The 18538-nt window shown below is 35.4% G+C and overlaps 1 protein-coding gene across 2 annotated transcripts; it reads right to left on the bottom strand.

Annotated features, from left to right (window-relative positions):
• Positions 1-848: 848 nt before the first annotated feature.
• LOC110789088 (protein DETOXIFICATION 35) lies at positions 849-17952 on the bottom strand. Of its 2 annotated transcripts, XM_021993735.2 has the most exons (9): positions 17792-17952; positions 16902-16985; positions 8348-8466; positions 3050-3675; positions 2855-2911; positions 2475-2713; positions 2222-2340; positions 2043-2129; positions 849-1416 (listed from the first exon to the last, which is right to left on the bottom strand). In XM_021993735.2, exons 2-9 carry the CDS (start codon positions 16915-16917, stop codon positions 1339-1341), a joined length of 1341 nt encoding a protein of 446 aa, XP_021849427.2. In that variant the 5' UTR covers positions 16918-16985; positions 17792-17952; the 3' UTR covers positions 849-1338. The 2 variants fall into 2 exon arrangements, with proteins under 2 accessions (XP_021849427.2, XP_021849426.2); XM_021993734.2 differs by lacking the exons at positions 8348-8466; positions 16902-16985; positions 17792-17952 and adding an exon at positions 4268-4684.
• Positions 17953-18538: the final 586 nt, after the last annotated feature.

Here is an 18538-nt window from a genome sequence, read left to right as displayed (position 1 = left end):
ACCCAAAATAGAAAGTCATGTTTTCATGTATGTTTTGCTCATATCTTCTAGGTTTAAAGTACTACCATGTGTGGGTAGTTCCCTTAGGCTTAGGGTTGGGTGACCTCTAGTAGAATTATGACATCAAAACTTCCTCTCCCTTAGTTGTATGTAATCTTTGTGTATGCTAGCCTTTGCTAATTGTTGTGACGGGTTATGTCCTTGCTATGAGATGGGATTATGAGCATGTTAGATGGACTTAAGTTGGTCTAGCTAGCTTGTTTGTTGCCTTATTACAAACCCTTAGTTGGTTTGATTCTGCTAAGGGAACCTGTAATGTTATAGTATGTGAATCGAAAAATCAAATAACACCTTTTTTTGTATGGTTTTTAATGTTTTGTTTTTATTTTCAAGTTCTTCATATAATCGAAAATTCAAGAGGGGAAAAACATATTGTAAAATAGGATTATGAAAAGATAGAATTAGAACCCCTTAACAAGAGGCAGGAGACAGAGATTTAGAGTACAGCAGTTATAATAGCAAGAATGATATACTCTGGTAACATGTTTCAACTTTCAAGAGTACATGTATTGCAGATCACAAATTCTTATTTACAAAGAGTGTACAATAAATATTGTACACCTAAGTAAAAGTTAACACAAAATGCTTAAAAGTTAAGCTTATATAGCTAAAAGTTATTAATTTTTTAGTGATAAGTTTTTTCATTTCAGTAAAACTTATTTTTTCAAAATCACTAATAATGTATAAAATTAATCATTTAAACCTTTAATATGTTTTCTATAACTATTTTTTAACTAATATAAAAGTTAATCAAAACTAGGTTAAAGTTCTAAAAAAATGGGTAAAAGTTATCTTGGTGTACAATAAATTTATTGTACACCTTGTGCGCGCAAGACCTTTTGATTGCAGATAATCAGTAACAAAATTACATTCAAAAGAGGAAAGGTGATCATTTTGCAGCACCGGCCCTCCAGAAGTTCAGTAAACATGAAAAGGTGAGAAGATGCTCAAACAATGGAGACTTGGTGATTCAACATTATCATAAAATTATAGCAAAAAGAGGAAAGGCGATGATCTTCGCTGGGGTTTCTAGAGAAGCAACGTCTGTGGCAGCACCGGCCCTCCAACAATTCAGTAAACTTTGAAGTTTGAAAGGTGAAAAGATGCTCAAAAAATGGAGACTTGATCATGAAACTATAGTTTTCCCTGTCACAGTGGTTAGCTCACCTCTTTGTCGTGGACAGCATAAGTTCCAGTCAGAACATCCAAATTATCTGCTACTAACTGAAGCTCAAGTGATGCAAGAACAGAAATTCAATGTCAGTTGCAGTAAGTCATTCATATGTTATCACCCTTGTTATCTGCATTGATGTCCTGCCCACCCCATTTCTGCATTCGGCTGCTTGTTTCCTCCACCTGTATATAATAACAGCAGTCATGACTCTTTTCTATTACAAAAGTATTTGCATAATTAAGATGGAGTTTTGTTCAGAAGCAAACAGCATTGAACCTTTTATGATGTCTATTACAGCATACTCAAGAAACATTATATTTGAACTCTTCAATTCATCTCACATATACCCAGGCAACTCGGCATTTATTTTCCTCACAGGACAATAAGTTTGCCAGTAGTGCATATATTGTTGTTAAAACATGCAAGACTTTCAAACTAATGGCCAAGTTTAGTTTTAGACTTATGCTTTGTCAGACAGCCAAAAGTTATTGCAGCTGGTTCAGCCAGTTGTGATACATGTGCATGTTTACAGACTATAATGAAGCGTAGAGTGTCCAGGTTATCTCAGACTCCCGGAGTATCAATATTCTACACTCGAAGTTTGAACAACAAAGACACAAATATTTGGTCCAATGGTTGCACTGGTAATTGCTCTTCTATTATCTGTTAACTTTGAGTTAGAACAGGGGGGCTTAATAACAGTTTCCCGCAAAATGGAGAAGTATTACAAGCACATATCTCAGAATTATGGCAAAGCAAACTATCAGAAAAACAAGGATAAAGTAACTGAAAGCTCTAAGATTCTCACCTCTTTATTCCAATTAGTTCTGTAAAGGATGAAGAGTAGAATGAGTGTCTGCAAGAGGGTTCCAGCTATCATACCGCTCCATAATCCCTGTCATTGATGGATCCATATTCAGAAAACGGGATCACTACTGAAGAAATATAACCTTAAGTAAAAATGGAAAGGAAATTTATATTCAGTACCATTACTCCAAATTCTGCAACATAGCCAAGAATGTATCCAAAAGGTAGCCCAAAAGCATAATAGCACACCAAATTTATATTTGCCACAGTCGCTTGCCATCCTCCTCCAATGGCAACTCCTACAAATATCATAAAGAAACTAATTATTGAATCATGAAGTACTCAAGTACAGGGTGTTCAACAGCCTGTCGATCAGTTGCACGCTGACAGAAAGAAAATGTCACAATTAACATAGCAGGAATTGCAGAAATACCTGAAATGACAGGCTGAACACTGTTAAGAACCATTGTCACACCAAGAAGCCAGGCTAATTTAGAAACTGCTTGCTGCAATTCCTCGCTGTCAGTGAAAATAACGGCAAAATAGTCTCTAGAAACGAGGATAAGGGCCATGCACAAAAGCCCGATGATGAGAGACTGGAAGACTGCAACGTACACACTATATCTGGTCGCCCTTGGATGCTGGAATCCGAGCTCATTTGAGACACGAACACTAATTGTAACAAAAACCCCTTCAGAATTGATAGATAAATTTGCCAAAGCTACTTTATAGCTCTATAAGCATATGATCAACACAGAAATTCTCAACTCCTAAAACAAGAGAACTGAAGAATATCGATGAGTAACCCTTTACCTTACAGCAGCATTTATTCCGATGAATACCATAGCTTGTAGTCCATTTACATTCATGCTGAAACAGAAACAGATAAACAACAGCAACATTTATCAATAAGAAGGTCTAATATATATGCCACAAGTATTAATCTTCTCAACAAGGAAATGCATGCAAATAGAAATCGTCATAACTCGGAGAGGCTAGGAAACTGACCAGATAGAAAGGGAGCCAATAGTAATGACAGCATTTGGAAGATGACCAGCAAGAAGCATTATGCTCATCATGTACCAGATTTCAAGGCAAAGCATTACAGCCGAAGCAATTGAAAGCCTAACAAAGGCCCATATGTCCTTGAAAGCAGCCCATGACAAACCTCTCCAAGCATCCTTACACCAACCAAATACATACACAACTTGGGAAATTGCAGTTACCCATCTTGCGATGTTGTTAGCTGCTGCAGCTCCTTGGATGCCCCATCCAAATACAGAAATGAAAAGCCATAGAAGCACAGTGTGTTCGACTAGAACAATGAAACCAATCCAAGCCATTACATCAACCTTACTTTGGGCTTGTAGGAACTTCTGAGTAGGAAATATGATAGCCAACGCGAATACTGAAGGTATAGTAAGGATGGTGAACTGTGCGGCAAGGTCGGCTACATCATGGTCCTGTCCAAGAAGCTTTAACAATGGTGCAGAGAAGATGTAAATCGGCATGAGTCCAAGACTGGCGAGCAATAGGATAATCCAAGAACGTTGCAGGTAAATTCCAAGCATATGAATTTGTCCTGCACCGAAAGCTTGTCCACATAATGTTTCAAGCGCACTCCCCATACCAAGCTACAATGTTGAACAACAACAAATTAGGTCTAGGCCTAGTGTACAATAGGTCACATGTTCGAATCCCACCACCCACTCTGTAATGCCCTTTGACTAGACAGTTTTTTTTTACCAAATTTAAGTCTCCATAAATACATTTTACTACCTGAGCTGCAAATCAAGGAACAATGAACTACTGTAACAATTTGGTGCACCAAATAATTTACCATCGCGCTAATAACAGGCTCATTGAAGGATCTCTGTGATGATAATTTCATGTTCTTATGAGCGATTGAGTGCCCATAATTAGATCTTGACCTAATGGTTAAGATTAAGAGTCTATGTAAGATAAGTATCGGGTGAATCCCCCTCTGTAATACCCTCTTAAAATGTACTCTCTCCATTTCAAAAGTGTCCATAATACATTGGGATATAACTAATAACATGTCTTCTAGGCCTCTAGGTATACTTAGTACTGTTTACTAATACTACCTACTTTAACTAACTAGAGCATTGATCGTCAAAGTTTTGCAAGTATTACGAAAGAGAGGAAGTAAGTTATATACTTGAGTTAAATTAGAAACAAAAAAGTCAAAGGAGAGAGAAAAAATACCAGGAATCCGAAGGCAAAGGTGTTAATAACAGACAATGAAATAGAAACAGCAGAAAGCTCAAGCTCCCCAAGATGTCCTACAAAAATGTTGGTAAGAGAACCGGTGCCGTACTGACAAAGTATGTTAAACACTAATGGACCTGCTATCTTCCATAGCATTCCTGACTCTTCCTTAAACACCGATACTGCCTCGCTTACGGTTTTCACCTCCGCGTAGTCTCCGTTCTCCGCCACCAACCTCTCAATACTGCCGCCTTTCCGGGCCTTTAGCAATGGTGCTTCCATTTTCTCTCTCTAACTTGTTTTTATTTTTCTATGTTCTGTCTCTATACAATTCAGTGGCATATTTATGATCCATTCATTTTGAGCTAAGAGACGTGCTACTGGCAGAGGTGTTTTAAAGCTGAAGTGACAAATTGGACACAGTCACGCAATACGACTTTTTTTTTTTACTACCAATAACACAAAACTCTTATCAATGCTACCAATACCAAATTAATGAACAAAGGGTCTTGCATACATAAGTTGTACAACATAACTTTTTTCCACTTTTCTCTAACTTTTACCCAATTTTCTCTAACTTTTATAATTTATATTATTAAGAAAAATGTTGATAGATAAATATTTTTAAAGGTTAATGATTAATTTTATACATTATTAGTGATTTTGAATTTATTTTTTTATTAAAATAAAAAGTTTTATTACTAAAAAATAAATAACTTTTACATATATAAGGGTAACTTAGCATTTTACGTTTACTTTAACTTCAGTCAAAGCGGAGCGAATATTAAAGGGCGGATGGAGTATTGAATAGGAGTGATTTATGTCTTTTTGAACATAAGTCACTTTTGATATAGATTTTGTAGCTACTTGCATAGGTTGGTACGAGCAATGCGCGGTGCTGTTTCTATTACACGTGACAGACCTGATGGTCCTGATGGAGCAATGAAGATCTATGGACTATGGGGGAAGCAAATTGAGTACTCGGTATGTCTGTGGTTGTCATTTAAACAAGTCAAGGCTTTCTTCTCCTCACGTTAGTTCACCTAATTTTTTATTCCCAAAATACTTGTTGTAACAATTATATGGCACGACAATACGACATAAACAGCACGAACATAGAGGACAATTTTACAATGGCTACCCTAAATCGGTAGCCATTGAAATCTTTTGATCATGGCCGTCCATATTTAGTACAAAATCAAAACCATTTATTTAAGTAAATAAGTATAGAATTAATACAAAATATTTTTTTTTGAAAAGAAATCCCTGGCAAGAGTACAGGACCATTTCCATGGAAAAACTTTGCAAGCTTCATGATTGTGCATTTGTGCACAATAGTGATCAATTCTCAACTTTTTTAACTTTATCAACATTATCGCCTAACAAGATAATATCGTATAATCATCAATTTGTATATTATCACAAAACAGTTATGATAATTTTTTAAATTTTTTGGGTGAATTGAAGCACATATTATGATGATTTGGGTAGAAGAAAGATGATAATATCTGAATTTTGATACTCTTTATTTAATTATTCTAGTCTTCAAATTATCAGTTTTACTTTGATTGTTTGTTTTACAGAGTATATGTTTTTTTTTTTTTTTTTTGATAAGGAAAGAAAACCCAGGCGGACTACCTGACACCATCATTTCGAATGGGTGAATTACAATGACTCCGAGCTAGTAAAATACTTCTTGTAGAACAAAACGTACAATGAAATTACGCTCCAACCTCATACTACCCCAGCCCCGGTTCCAAGTAAACTTGGTGAATAGACTTCAAAGATGACGAATAGCAACGGAGTATATGGGTTTGAATATTTGATAAAAAGGTTTTTTTAATTTTTTTTTCTCCTGGTAATAATTAAATCAAAAAAATTATTTCGTCAAATAAATAAACGGATAAGATTGCTCCTTGTAATTGAAGGATTGAGAAACTTGAGATCGATTGTAACTATAATGGCTACCATTTTGTGATAACCATTGAAAAACCTTCCGAACATAGAATTGCTGGGGGGAAATTGAAAAACTACAAAGTTAATGCAATACATACGACACGGATTGAAACGAACTTCAACCCAACCTGTTTTGATAAATTTGTTATTTACGGAGAAATGGACACGAGACCACGTAAATAATATGACATGGCACGTTTGACAACTCTAGTAGGGCAATAATGGTAAAGGTTGTTGGGTTGGGAGTGTAGAGAATGGTTCAAGGCCAATCCAATGGAGGCAAAAGGATGAGCATGATCATCCTTAGAGCTAGAGGAAGTTGTCAACCGCGCCCACAAAGGAGTTCTGGTTATTCGGAGACTTTAGCTCTAGATTAGAACGCAAAGGAAATGAGAAGTTGCATGGGAATGAAAATTATTAGGTGTATCCGGTGCATCGTACACCCAAGGATGTTTTTATGCCCATTGGTATTTCCTATTATATTTTCTCCTCACATATAAGGGTAAAATTACCAAGTAAGGCTTGGCCTAATGGTAAAGGTTTGGCCTCATAACCTCAAAGTTATGGGATCGAACCCCACTAGGGGCTCTTTGGGGGTGAGGATTTCCCTTATAATTGCCCCTCACTTCCAATGAGCTATTTGCATTTGAGCTGAGGTATTTAACAATTTTTCTACTATAGAATATTCTGTATGCTTCCAAAGTACTTTAGAATATTCTGTATAAACATTTTAAAGGGTTAAAATAGTTATATTTATACATTGTAATTTGAAGGAATAATTATTAAAAAAAAAAATTATCACTTAAAATAGATAGGGAAATTCCCATTAGTACACTTGTACTATTGGCTTTTGCCAATGATACACTTATTTGAAATTATATTGCCAATGGTACACTTAAGGTATTGACTTTCCTATTTCCATGACTTATATTCCATTAAATATTTAACTGTGGTTAACTGGGTTAAAAATTAAAAAAAATTAAAAAAGTTTTATCGATTCTATTTTTTGCTCCTATTCTTCTTTAAAGAATGGGATTAACCTGTGCGACTGTGAGCCCTATAAGAACACATTTCTAAAACCAATCGACAGAGAAATTAAATGTTTGGAACTCCAATTTGTTATCTCAAGCTGGAAGACTCACTTTAAAAAAGTCAGTTATATGTTGAATCCGGATAACTATATTTTATATGTTATAAATCCCCAAATACATGAAAGAAAGTTAATTTCATTGTTAATAAGTTCTGGTGGCTGGGTGCAATAAGAGAAGTGGAATTATTGGAGAAGTTGGAATGTTTTGACAAAGCCAGAAAATTTGAGTTCAATTTCATTCGAACGCACTACTCGAGTGCTCGTTGCAAGAAGAGTGTCAAGAAATTTCAGTTTTCTACCTCAAGAAACCCAAAAAATTGGCGTTTGATAAGGGCTTTTCAAAGTTTTGTTTAGGTTTTTAGATGACATAAAAAAGAGGGAGACACTGTTTTTAGGGTTTTGCGTTCAAATCAAACTGTTATTCTTTGTTTGTTTTTTTATATTATTTTTAACCAATGGTTAACCGCATATATATAAACTACCTTATGGAAAAGTTTATCGTAATAACATTATAAGTGTAGTATTGGCAAGTCAATTTATATTGAGTGTATCGTTGGCAGAAGCCAATAGTACAAGTGTACTAATGGGAATTTCCCAAATAGATATATCGAGTTAACTTTTAAGCATTTTTATTAACTTTTACTCTGATGCACAATATTTATTGTACACCACCTTTAAATAAGAATTTGTGCGTGAAAATTAACCGAAAATAGGGAAAGATGGGAAGTGACAGTTTATTCTACGTGCGGTATCATCATTCATCTGCAAACGTCCTACGCAAATATATATTTTCTGAACATATTATTCTATTAAAAGATATATGACTAGCTGATTCCAAACATTAGTTAAACAAAAACTCAAAAAGTAATAAAAGTTACGAAAAACAGGACAAACATTAACCATCTGGTGGTAATTGCTCAAAATTTAAGAAAAGAGGGTAAACTTATAACGTTGATCCTGTTTCAGTTTGCAATTTAGCATTACATTAATCACAGTAGGGTTTCATTTAAAAATGCTTTGAGATGTATTACCTTCTGGAATAAAGGAAATTCTGCTTTAAAAGACGAGCAGACAGCTTCATTGATTTCTTCATTAGTTCCTGGTTCTAGCAATCCAAATTGGTTACATGGGAAGGCTAAAACTTCAAAGCCTATCATGAAGATGATAGTCATGTTAATATACAACTTAGTTAGACCATTAGATACTGTAAGCAAAACTTTAGAAGAACAGTTGAAGAAAGAACAACTGCACTTTTAAGAAAAACGAAATCCTGAAATGAACAAAATCCAAATGGAAAAGACTTTGAGGAGAGAAAACAGATTGATGTATCCACATTGGACCAAATCAAAGCTAGCACTCTAATCACAATTTTGTCGTGTTGCACTGGGCCTTGAGGATCAAGAGGAATTAGCCGAGGTTGTACTTCCTACAAGAACACTTTTTCAACCTTTTGGAACATAACAGGTTGTAAGTTGGGTCAGGCCTGTTCCTAAGGCCATTACTGCACAACTTGCAATTGGGTCTCTCTCATAACAGGTAACCTATTTGGGAACCTTAGCTCTTACAGGAGTCTCCTAGTTAACGGGGAACCATATTCAGTTAACGAGGAAAGAAAATGCAAAAGAAAAAACTGCAATTTCCTATCTAAATCAAGATGATGTCAACCATCTCATAACAACCAGTAGTACTCTGTACTCCTGTACAACATAATTTAGCTTGCATTATCACTGAATCACCTAATCATTGTAGATTACCCTCGTTAATCAGAACAGTTAGCCAGTCTGTATAAACAATTTAAAGAGGAGAAAAGGTGCATGGTAAAACTAAACGAATTAGGGGAAGATATCAGGCAAGAGTAGGGAAAAAGGTCCATTGCTCTTGCTAGGTAATTATGGTTCATGTTCCAGACTCAAGGTAGCGAGGGTTTCTTTCGGATGATTTAGCCTAGGAATTCACCTACATGATCTCTACTGGGTAGTTTTTCAGAACCGGTAACACTCTTCCACTTTTCTATGAAACATGAGAGTTATGCATATAAGGATTCAAGGAAACAAAAATTGAAAAGTACTCCCTCCGTCTCTTTTTGTTTTTTACGTTTGATGTTTTTCACGCGTTTTAACGACTATTTAATGTGCATTGAGATTCCTCTACTTTTTTATTTAAACAAGAAAAATTACATTTATTTATAATGTTTTTACTTTTATCAAAAATCTGACATTGGGAAAATGAGAAATATTTAATGTCCAATGAATTTAATTGGTTAAAATAATATTTGGGCACAAATTTTGATAGAATATTACACTACAAGAAAGCGCGTTATTACCAACCGTTTTTACCGACCGTCAAAAAAGCAGTCAGTAAAATTAAATTTATCGACCGAAATTTAAGCAGTCGCTAAATTTACCGACCGAAAGAAGAGCGGTTGGTAAATTTAGAATTTACCAACCGCCTTCAAAACGGTCGTAAATTTAGCGACTGCTATACCCCCATTATGACTAATTAGCAGTCGGTAAATACCCGACTATTATCAAAATAAATTTTAAATTTTAATAACCGCTTATTTAATATCTCCGACCAATAAGCGGTCGCTAAAAAAAAAAAAATAAATAAAAAAGTAACTAATCATATACTTCGTAGCTTTTACTGACCAACTTCTCTTTCTCCTTCAAGGTCTGCGACCATTCAAAAAAAAATTGAAATCAAATTTGCTGGGCTCTCAACCTCACGTCGCAGCCACCCTAAACGTCGCCGCCACCCAGCCCACGACACAGCCACCCTAAACGTCGCCGCCACCCAGCCGCTCACAACCGTCCCTCCCAGCTGCGAGCCCCCCAGCCAGCTGCGAGAACCATCGGCCCGCGCACCATCCTCCGCCCACCGGCGCACCATCTACATTTGATACAACTCCACCGGCGCGAACATCTCCGCCCACCGGCGCACCATCTACATTTGATACAACTCCACCGGCGCGAACATCTCCGCCCACCGGCGCACCATCTACATTTGATACAACTCCACCGGCGCGAACCCACTGGCGGCGCACATCTCCGCCCACCGGCGGCGCACATCTCCGCCCACCGGCGCACAAACCTGTGAGTTTTTTCAGTTTCTTAATTTTTTATAATATTATTCAAATGCTTCAATTTTTCAAACCCTAACTTTGTTGTTTGTATCAAATGTAGATTTTCTATGTGAACTCTGTGAACTCTTCGATCTTTGAAGGTAACCTTTTTTTCTCTTCTAATTTAGTAACCCATAATTATGGAATGACTTGATAGATAATCAATGTTTATTTTTTTCAATGAATTTATGGAATGACTTGTTGGAAAATTATGGAGATGTATGGAAATTATGGAAATTTTATGAAATTTTCAAGGAATGACATATTTAATTTGATGTATGTGTAAGATTTTATGAAATTTAATTTTATACCAAAATTTCAAGGAATGCCATATTTAATTTGATGTATGTTAATGTTATGAAAATTTCAAGAAAGTTTCAAGGAATGTCATATGAGAAACAACGAATAATTTAGAGAATAAATTTGAGTAGTAAGTAAGTGTAATGAATAAATTTGTGCATGGTTAGGTGTTTTAGAAACCTTGAATATGCCACATAAAACATGTAAATGGTTTGAAATGACAAGTTTGGTTCCGTAGTTCAAAGTTGGGCGAGAAAATGACATTTTAGGCAAAATATGACCTATAACGACCAAATAGGCCTTAGATGTGAGTAAATACCTTTGAATGTGACTTAGCAAGTTTAAACTAACCTTATGAAACATGTTCTAAGTTTAAAATCAGCCCCTACGTGATTTAGTTGAAAAATGGGACCGAAAACGCCTTATTTAGCCTATATATGACCTATATCGACCAAATATGACTTAAATGTGCTTAAATTGCTTAGAATCGGTTTTAGAAACCTTGAATATGCCACATAAATCATGTAAATGGTTTGAAATGACAAGTTTGGTTCCGTAGTTCAAAGTTGGGCGAGAAAATGACATTTTAGGCAAAATATGACCTATAACGACCAAATAGGCCTTAGATGTGAGTAAATACCTTTGAATGTGACTTAGCAAGTTTAAACTAACCTTATGAAACATGTTCTAAGTTTAAAATCAGCCCCTACGTGATTTAGTTGAAATATGGGACCGAAAACGCCTTATTTTGCCTATATATGACCTATATCGACCAAATATGACTTAAATGTGCTTAAATTGCTTAGAATCGGTTTTAGAAACCTTGAATATGCAACATAAAACATGTAAATGGTTTGAAATGACAAGTTTGGTTCCTTAGTTTAAAGTTGGGCGAGAAAATGTCGTTTTAGGCAAAATATGACCTATAACGACCAAATAGGCCTTAGATGTGAGTAAATACGTTTTAATGTGACTTAGCAAGTTTAAACTAACCTTATGAAACATGTTCTAAGTTTAAAATCAGCCCCTACGTGATTTAGTTGAAAAATGGGACAGAAAATGCCTTATCTAGCCTATATATGACCTATATCGACCAAATATGACTTAAATGTGCTTAAATTGCTTAGAATCGGTTTTAGAAACCTTGAATATGCCACATAAAACATGTAAATGGTTTGAAATGACAAGTTTGGTTCCTTAGTTTAAAGTTGGGCGAGAAAATGTCGTTTTAGGCAAAATATGACCTATAACGACCAAATAGGCCTTAGATGTGAATAAATACATTTGAATGTGACTTGGCAAGTTTAAACTAACCTTATGAAACATTTTCTAAGTTTAAAATCAACCCCTACGTGATTTAGTTGAAAAATGGGACCGAAAATGCCTTATTTAGCCTATATATGACCTATATCGACCAAATATGACTTAAATGTGCTTAAATTGCTTAAAATCGGTTTTAGAAACCTTGAATATGCCACATAAAACATGTAAATGGTTTGAAATGACAAGTTTGGTTCCGTAGTTTAAAGTTGGGCGAGAAAATGTCGTTTTAGGCAAAATATGACCTATAACGACCAAATAGGCCTTAGATGTGAGTAAATACCTTTGAATGTGACTTAGCAAGTTTAAACTAACCTTATGAAACTTGTTCTAAGTTTAAAATCAGCCCCTACGTGATTTAGTTGAAAAATGGGACCGAAAACGCCTTATTTAGCCTATATATGACCTATATCGACCAAATATGACTTAAATGTGCTTAAATTGCTTAGAATCGGTTTTAGAAACCTTGAATATGCCACATAAATCATGTAAATGGTTTGAAATGACAAGTTTGGTTCCGTAGTTTAAAGTTGGGCGAGAAAATGACATTTTAGGCAAAATATGACATATAACGACCAAATAGGCCTTAGATGTGAGTAAATACCTTTGAATGTGACTTAGCAAGTTTAAACTAACCTTATGAAACATGTTCTAAGTTTAAAATCAGCCCCTACGTGATTTAGTTGAAAAATGGGACAGAAAATGCCTTATTTAGCCTATATATGACCTATATCGACCAAATTGGACTTAAGTGTGCTTAAATTGCTTAGAATCGGTTTTAGAAACCTTGAATATGCCACATAAAACATGTAAATGGTTTGAAATGACAAGTTTGGTTCCTTAGTTTAAAGTTGGGCGAGAAAATGTCGTTTTAGGCAAAATATGACCTATAACGACCAAATAGGCCTTAGATGTGAATAAATACATTTGAATGTGACTTAGCAAGTTTAAACTAACCTTATGAAACATGTTCTAAGTTTAAAATCAGCCCCTACGTGATTTAGTTAAAAAATGGGACCGAAAACGCCTTATTTAGCCTATATATGACCTATATCGACCAAATATGACTTAAATGTGCTTAAATTGCTTAGAATCGGTATTAGAAACCTTGAATATGCCACATAAAACATGAAAAAGGTTCGAAATGACAAGTTTGGTTCCGTAGTTCAAAGTTGGGCGAGAAAATGACATTTTAGGCAAAATATGACATATAACGACCAAATAGGCCTTAGATGTGAGTAAATACCTTTGAATGTGACTTAGCAAGTTTAAACTAACCTTATGAAACATGTTCTAAGTTTAAAATCAGCCCCTACGTGATTTAGTTGAAAAATGGGACCGAAAATGCCTTATTTAGCCTATATATGACCTATATCGACCAAATATGACTTAAATGTGCTTAAATTGCTTAGAATCGGTTTTAGAAACCTTGAATATGCCACATAAAACATGTAAATGGTTTGAAATGACAAGTTTGGTTCCGTAGTTCAAAGTTGGGCGAGAAAATGACATTTTAGGCAAAATATGACCTATACCGACCAAATAGGCCTTAGATGTGAGTAACTACGTTTGAATGTGACTTAGCAAGTGAAAACAAAGCTTATGAAACATGTTTTAAGTTTAAAATCAGCCCCTACGTGATTTAGTTGAAAAATGGGACCGAAAACGCCTTATTTAGCCTATATATGACCTATATCGACTAAATATGACTTAAATGTGCTTAAATTGCTTAGAATCGGTTTTAGAAACCTTGAATATGCCACATAAAACATGTAAATGGTTTGAAATGACAAGTTTGGTTCCTTAGTTTAAAGTTGGGCGAGAAAATGACATTTTAGGCAAAATATAACCTATACCGACCAAATAGGCCTTAGATGTGAGTAACTATGTTTGAATGTGACTTAGCAAGTGAAAACAAATTTTATGAAACATGTTTTAAGTTTAAAATCAGCCCCTACGTGATTTAGTCGAAAAATGGGACCGAAAACGCCTTATTTAGCCTATATATGACCTAAATCGACCAAATATGACATAAATGTGCTTAAATTGCTTAGAATCGGTTTTAGAAACCTTGAATATGCCACATAAAACATGTAAATGGTTTGAAATGACAAGTTTGGTTCCGTAGTTCAAAGTTGGGCGAGAAAATGACATTTTAGGCAAATTATGATCTATAACGACCAAATAGGCCTTAGATGTGAGTAAATACCTTTGAATGTGACTTAGCAAGTTTAAACTAACCTTATGAAACATGTTCTAAGTTTAAAATCAGCCCCTACGTGATTTAGTTGAAAAATGGGACCGAAAACGCCTTATTTAGCCTATATATGACCTATATCGACCAAATATGACTTAAATGTGCTTAAATTGCTTAGAATCGGTTTTAGAAACCTTGAATATGCCACATAAATCATGTAAATGGTTTGAAATGACAAGTTTGGTTCCGTAGTTCAAAGTTGGGCGAGAAAATGACATTTTAGGCAAAATATGACCTATAACGACCAAATAGGCCTTAGATGTGAGTAAATACCTTTGAATGTGACTTAGCAAGTTTAAACTAACCTTATGAAACATGTTCTAAGTTTAAAATCAGCCCCTACGTGATTTAGTTGAAAAATGGGACCGAAAACGCCTTATTTAGCCTATATATGACCTATATCGACCAAATATGACTTAAATGTGCTTAAATTGCTTAGAATCGGTTTTAGAAACCTTGAATATGCCACATAAATCATGTAAATGGTTTGAAATGACAAGTTTGGTTCCGTAGTTCAAAGTTGGGCGAGATAATGACATTTTAGGCAAAATATGACATATAACGACCAAATAGGCCTTAGATGTGAGTAAATACCTTTGAATGTGACTTAGCAAGTTTAAACTAACCTTATGAAACATGTTCTAAGTTTAAAATCAGCCCCTACGTGATTTAGTTGAAAAATGGGACCGAAAACGCCTTATTTAGCCAATATATGACCTATATCGACCAAATATGACTTAAATGTGCTTAAATTGCTTAGAATCGGTTTTAGAAACCTTGAATATGCCACATAAAACATGTAAATGGTTTGAAATGACAAGTTTGGTTCCTTAGCTCAAAGTTGGGCGAGAAAATGACATTTTAGGCAAAATATAACCTATACCGACCAAATAGGCCTTAGATGTGAGTAACTACGTTTGAATGTGACTTAGCAAGTGAAAACAAAGCTTATGAAACATGTTTTAAGTTTAAAATCAGCCCCTACGTGATTTAGTTGAAAAATGGGACCGAATATGTCTTATTTAGCCTACATATGTTTTAAGTTTAAATGTGCTCAATTTAATATATTTGTTATGCATGGTTGATAATCATTTTAATTCTTGTAGGAAAACTATGAAAAAAATGTTGCTGAAGGTGTTGAAAAAGGCATTGCTAAAGATCCCAACCAAATCTACTTTGAGACAGTAGGTGGGAGAAAGAAGGGAAAGGTCCCCGGGCTAGGGAGTGGAGACTCTCTATACTTTGCACCATCTAGAAGGGGTGGTAGTTCTTCTAGCTCATACACCCCATCTATTTATTCCCAAATGTCATCTCGATTGGAAGAGACTCAACAACAGTTGACCCAAAAATCCATTGAACTTGAAACAACAAAAAATCAGATGTTAAAGGCTATGGAGGACGATCTACTTTTGAGGCAAAGGGAGAGAGAAGAAAGAGAAGCAGAGCGACTAGAGCACCAAAGGGAGATTGAAAGGGAGAGACAAGAGAGAGAAAGGGAGAGACAAGAAAGAGAAGAACATGCCGCCCAGATGAAAAAGACAATGGAGTCTTACGAGCGGATGTTCAGTCAATGTACTGGTTTTCCTTTCTCGCAGTCGCAGGACCCTCGAGATCCAACCGGCGGCGGGACACCTTTGTGTTAGGTAGTTAGTATTCTTGTATTAGTTTGAACTAGTTATAACTTTTCGTATTAACATGTTTGAACAACATTATGTGTATTATGAATCTTTGTTGTATGACTTTGAACAGGTTTAATATTATAACATCGAGCAGGTTTCATACGATTTTACAGAATTTATATAAATTCGTATATATACAGGCATATATAATATTTACAGGTACATATATAATATTTATACAGGCATATAATACAGGTATATATGCGATTTTACAAAATTGGCTGCAAATGATATTTGCATAATTACCGACCGCAAAGGCAGTCACAAATTTAGTGACCGCCACAAAAGCAGTCACTAATTTAGTGACCGCCACCAAGGCAGTCACTAATTTAGTGTCCGCCTAGGCAGTCACTACATTAGTGACCGCCACCAAAGCAGTCACTAATTTAGTGACTGCTAGGGCAGTCACTAATTTAGTGACCGCCACCAAGGCAGTCACTAATTTAGTGACCGCCTAGGCAGTCACTAAATTAGTGACCGCCAAAGCAGTCGCTAATTTAGTGACCGTCAAGGCGGTCGCTAAATTAGCGACTGCCTTAGCGGTCACTAAATTAGCGACTGCTTGGCGGTCACTAATTTAGTGACTGTTTATTGCGGTCGCTAATCCTGTCGGTAAATTTTAGCGACCGCCTTCCAGTTGGAGTTTCCTAAATTACCGTCCAGGTGAAAACTGACCGCTTTTTTGCGACCGTTGGCGGTCGCAAAATCTTTTACCAACCGTTTTTCGCGTTTTACCAACCAATTTTAGCGGTTGGTAATTAATCAATTTCTTGTAGTGTTAATGCATTATGTGATAATATAAAAGGAAATGTAAAGAACAAAATGAAACACCCAAAATGGAATACGTAAAAAACAAAAAAAGACGGAGGATAACTAAAAAATGCAAGAGGATTGAGAATCGTACTTACCATTGGGAAGCGACATTGACAATCAGAAGAACCTTCCCCTTGTAAGTACTCAGGCTTACATCTTTACCAATTACCATGGATATCCTATTTATCCACAGGAAGTGAAACAACAAATCAGACATTAAAATCCAACTCACTATATTCGCACACAGTAGAAATAGTTAAATCGAACATGGTTGTTTTGGGTTTCATATTATTTAAGAAGGACCATCCCCAAAATCAACAGCCATTTTTAAAGGTTGTATTTTGGATAATACTCTAAAGTCTAAAGTTCATCCTGATAATCAACATTAATGTCTACTGTAACATTTTTGTCTCACATTGCTAGACGTCGAGCCATGAAAATCAAAGAATCAAGGCCACAAACTATATACTGTATTTCGTAGTACTTTGGGATCAAACAATTATCACCTATATACACAATTATAATGCAGTTTCCTCTCCTTTCCTTTCATCCAATAACACCCAAAATTAGAATAATCACAACAACCAAATTGAAGTCAAGCACAGTAGTCAATGTCAAATACAGAAACATATTTTTTATCCTGATTTCATGAACAAGTTCAAGCTTAACCTCATGGATATACAATCTTGACACACCAATCATGAATATACAACATACAAGCATCCATATGTGGAAGAATAAGCTCTACAACAATGGTGATTTTCGGATTTAACAAAGAGGTCCATGAAAAGTTGTCCAAATTTGCCCAAAATCGCGTAAAACATCAAGAATTGTGGCATTATGCACCCAACATCGTATACAAACATGTACAAGCTAAAATGAACAAAAAATTTAACCAAGTTCGTGCATAGGACAAAACCCTCAGTTCAATTTTGCCTTAACTTACAAAAAAAAAAATGAAGAACAAAGATTCATGGACACTTACATGAATTCGTTGATTGAAGGCAAAAAGCACAAGAATTGGCCATCAAACGGACGGAAATCACCTTCATCAAGCTCGGAGAGGAGAGAGAAAAGCAACAATGGAAAAGATGGGAACAAAGAGTATCCGTTAAAACCAAACTCCACTCATCATAAGCAACCCTTTTAGGCTTAGGAGTTAGGACCTTAATTTTCTCATTAGGTCCAAAAATAAATAAATGTAATCTGGGGTTTGACCGCCATAAGCACTAAATGTTTCTAAACAATTTAATTTTAAGTGTTCTCTATCGAAAATTGGGTAAACAATTTACAAATATCATCATAAAATCTCACTTCCACGAACTTGTAGAATCTTATGATTTTACAACTCAAATTTACAATCTAATTCTGGCAGGCCCTAGCGATTTAGAATAAAATCGCAATTTTGATAACCTTGCCCCTGAACATCGCGCCAAACTTTTGCATTGCTCAAGTACCTCTACTACGCAAGTTTGAAGGTCGCCCTTTCGTTGAAGGGAAAGCACATTGCGCATTGCACTGTGCACGTGAGTTATGCATCGGTGACAAAATTCAAATCTTAACTTCAAATTCTCATTTCCTTATGAATACATTTCACGTCCAATTTCCAAAAAAACAAATTTACACAATTGTAACCTAATTACAATGTACATTATCTAAGACAGTTTGATTCTTGACTAGTGAAATCTTCATGATACCTTAAGAATGTGATTATTGTAGCGTATCTGTTATA

Source organism: Spinacia oleracea, chromosome 3 (assembly GCF_020520425.1).
Source record: "Spinacia oleracea cultivar Varoflay chromosome 3, BTI_SOV_V1, whole genome shotgun sequence".
Lineage (NCBI taxonomy): Eukaryota > Viridiplantae > Streptophyta > Magnoliopsida > Caryophyllales > Amaranthaceae > Spinacia > Spinacia oleracea.
Note: the sequence above shows the minus strand (reverse complement) of the source record. Positions and strands in the feature narration are given on the sequence as shown.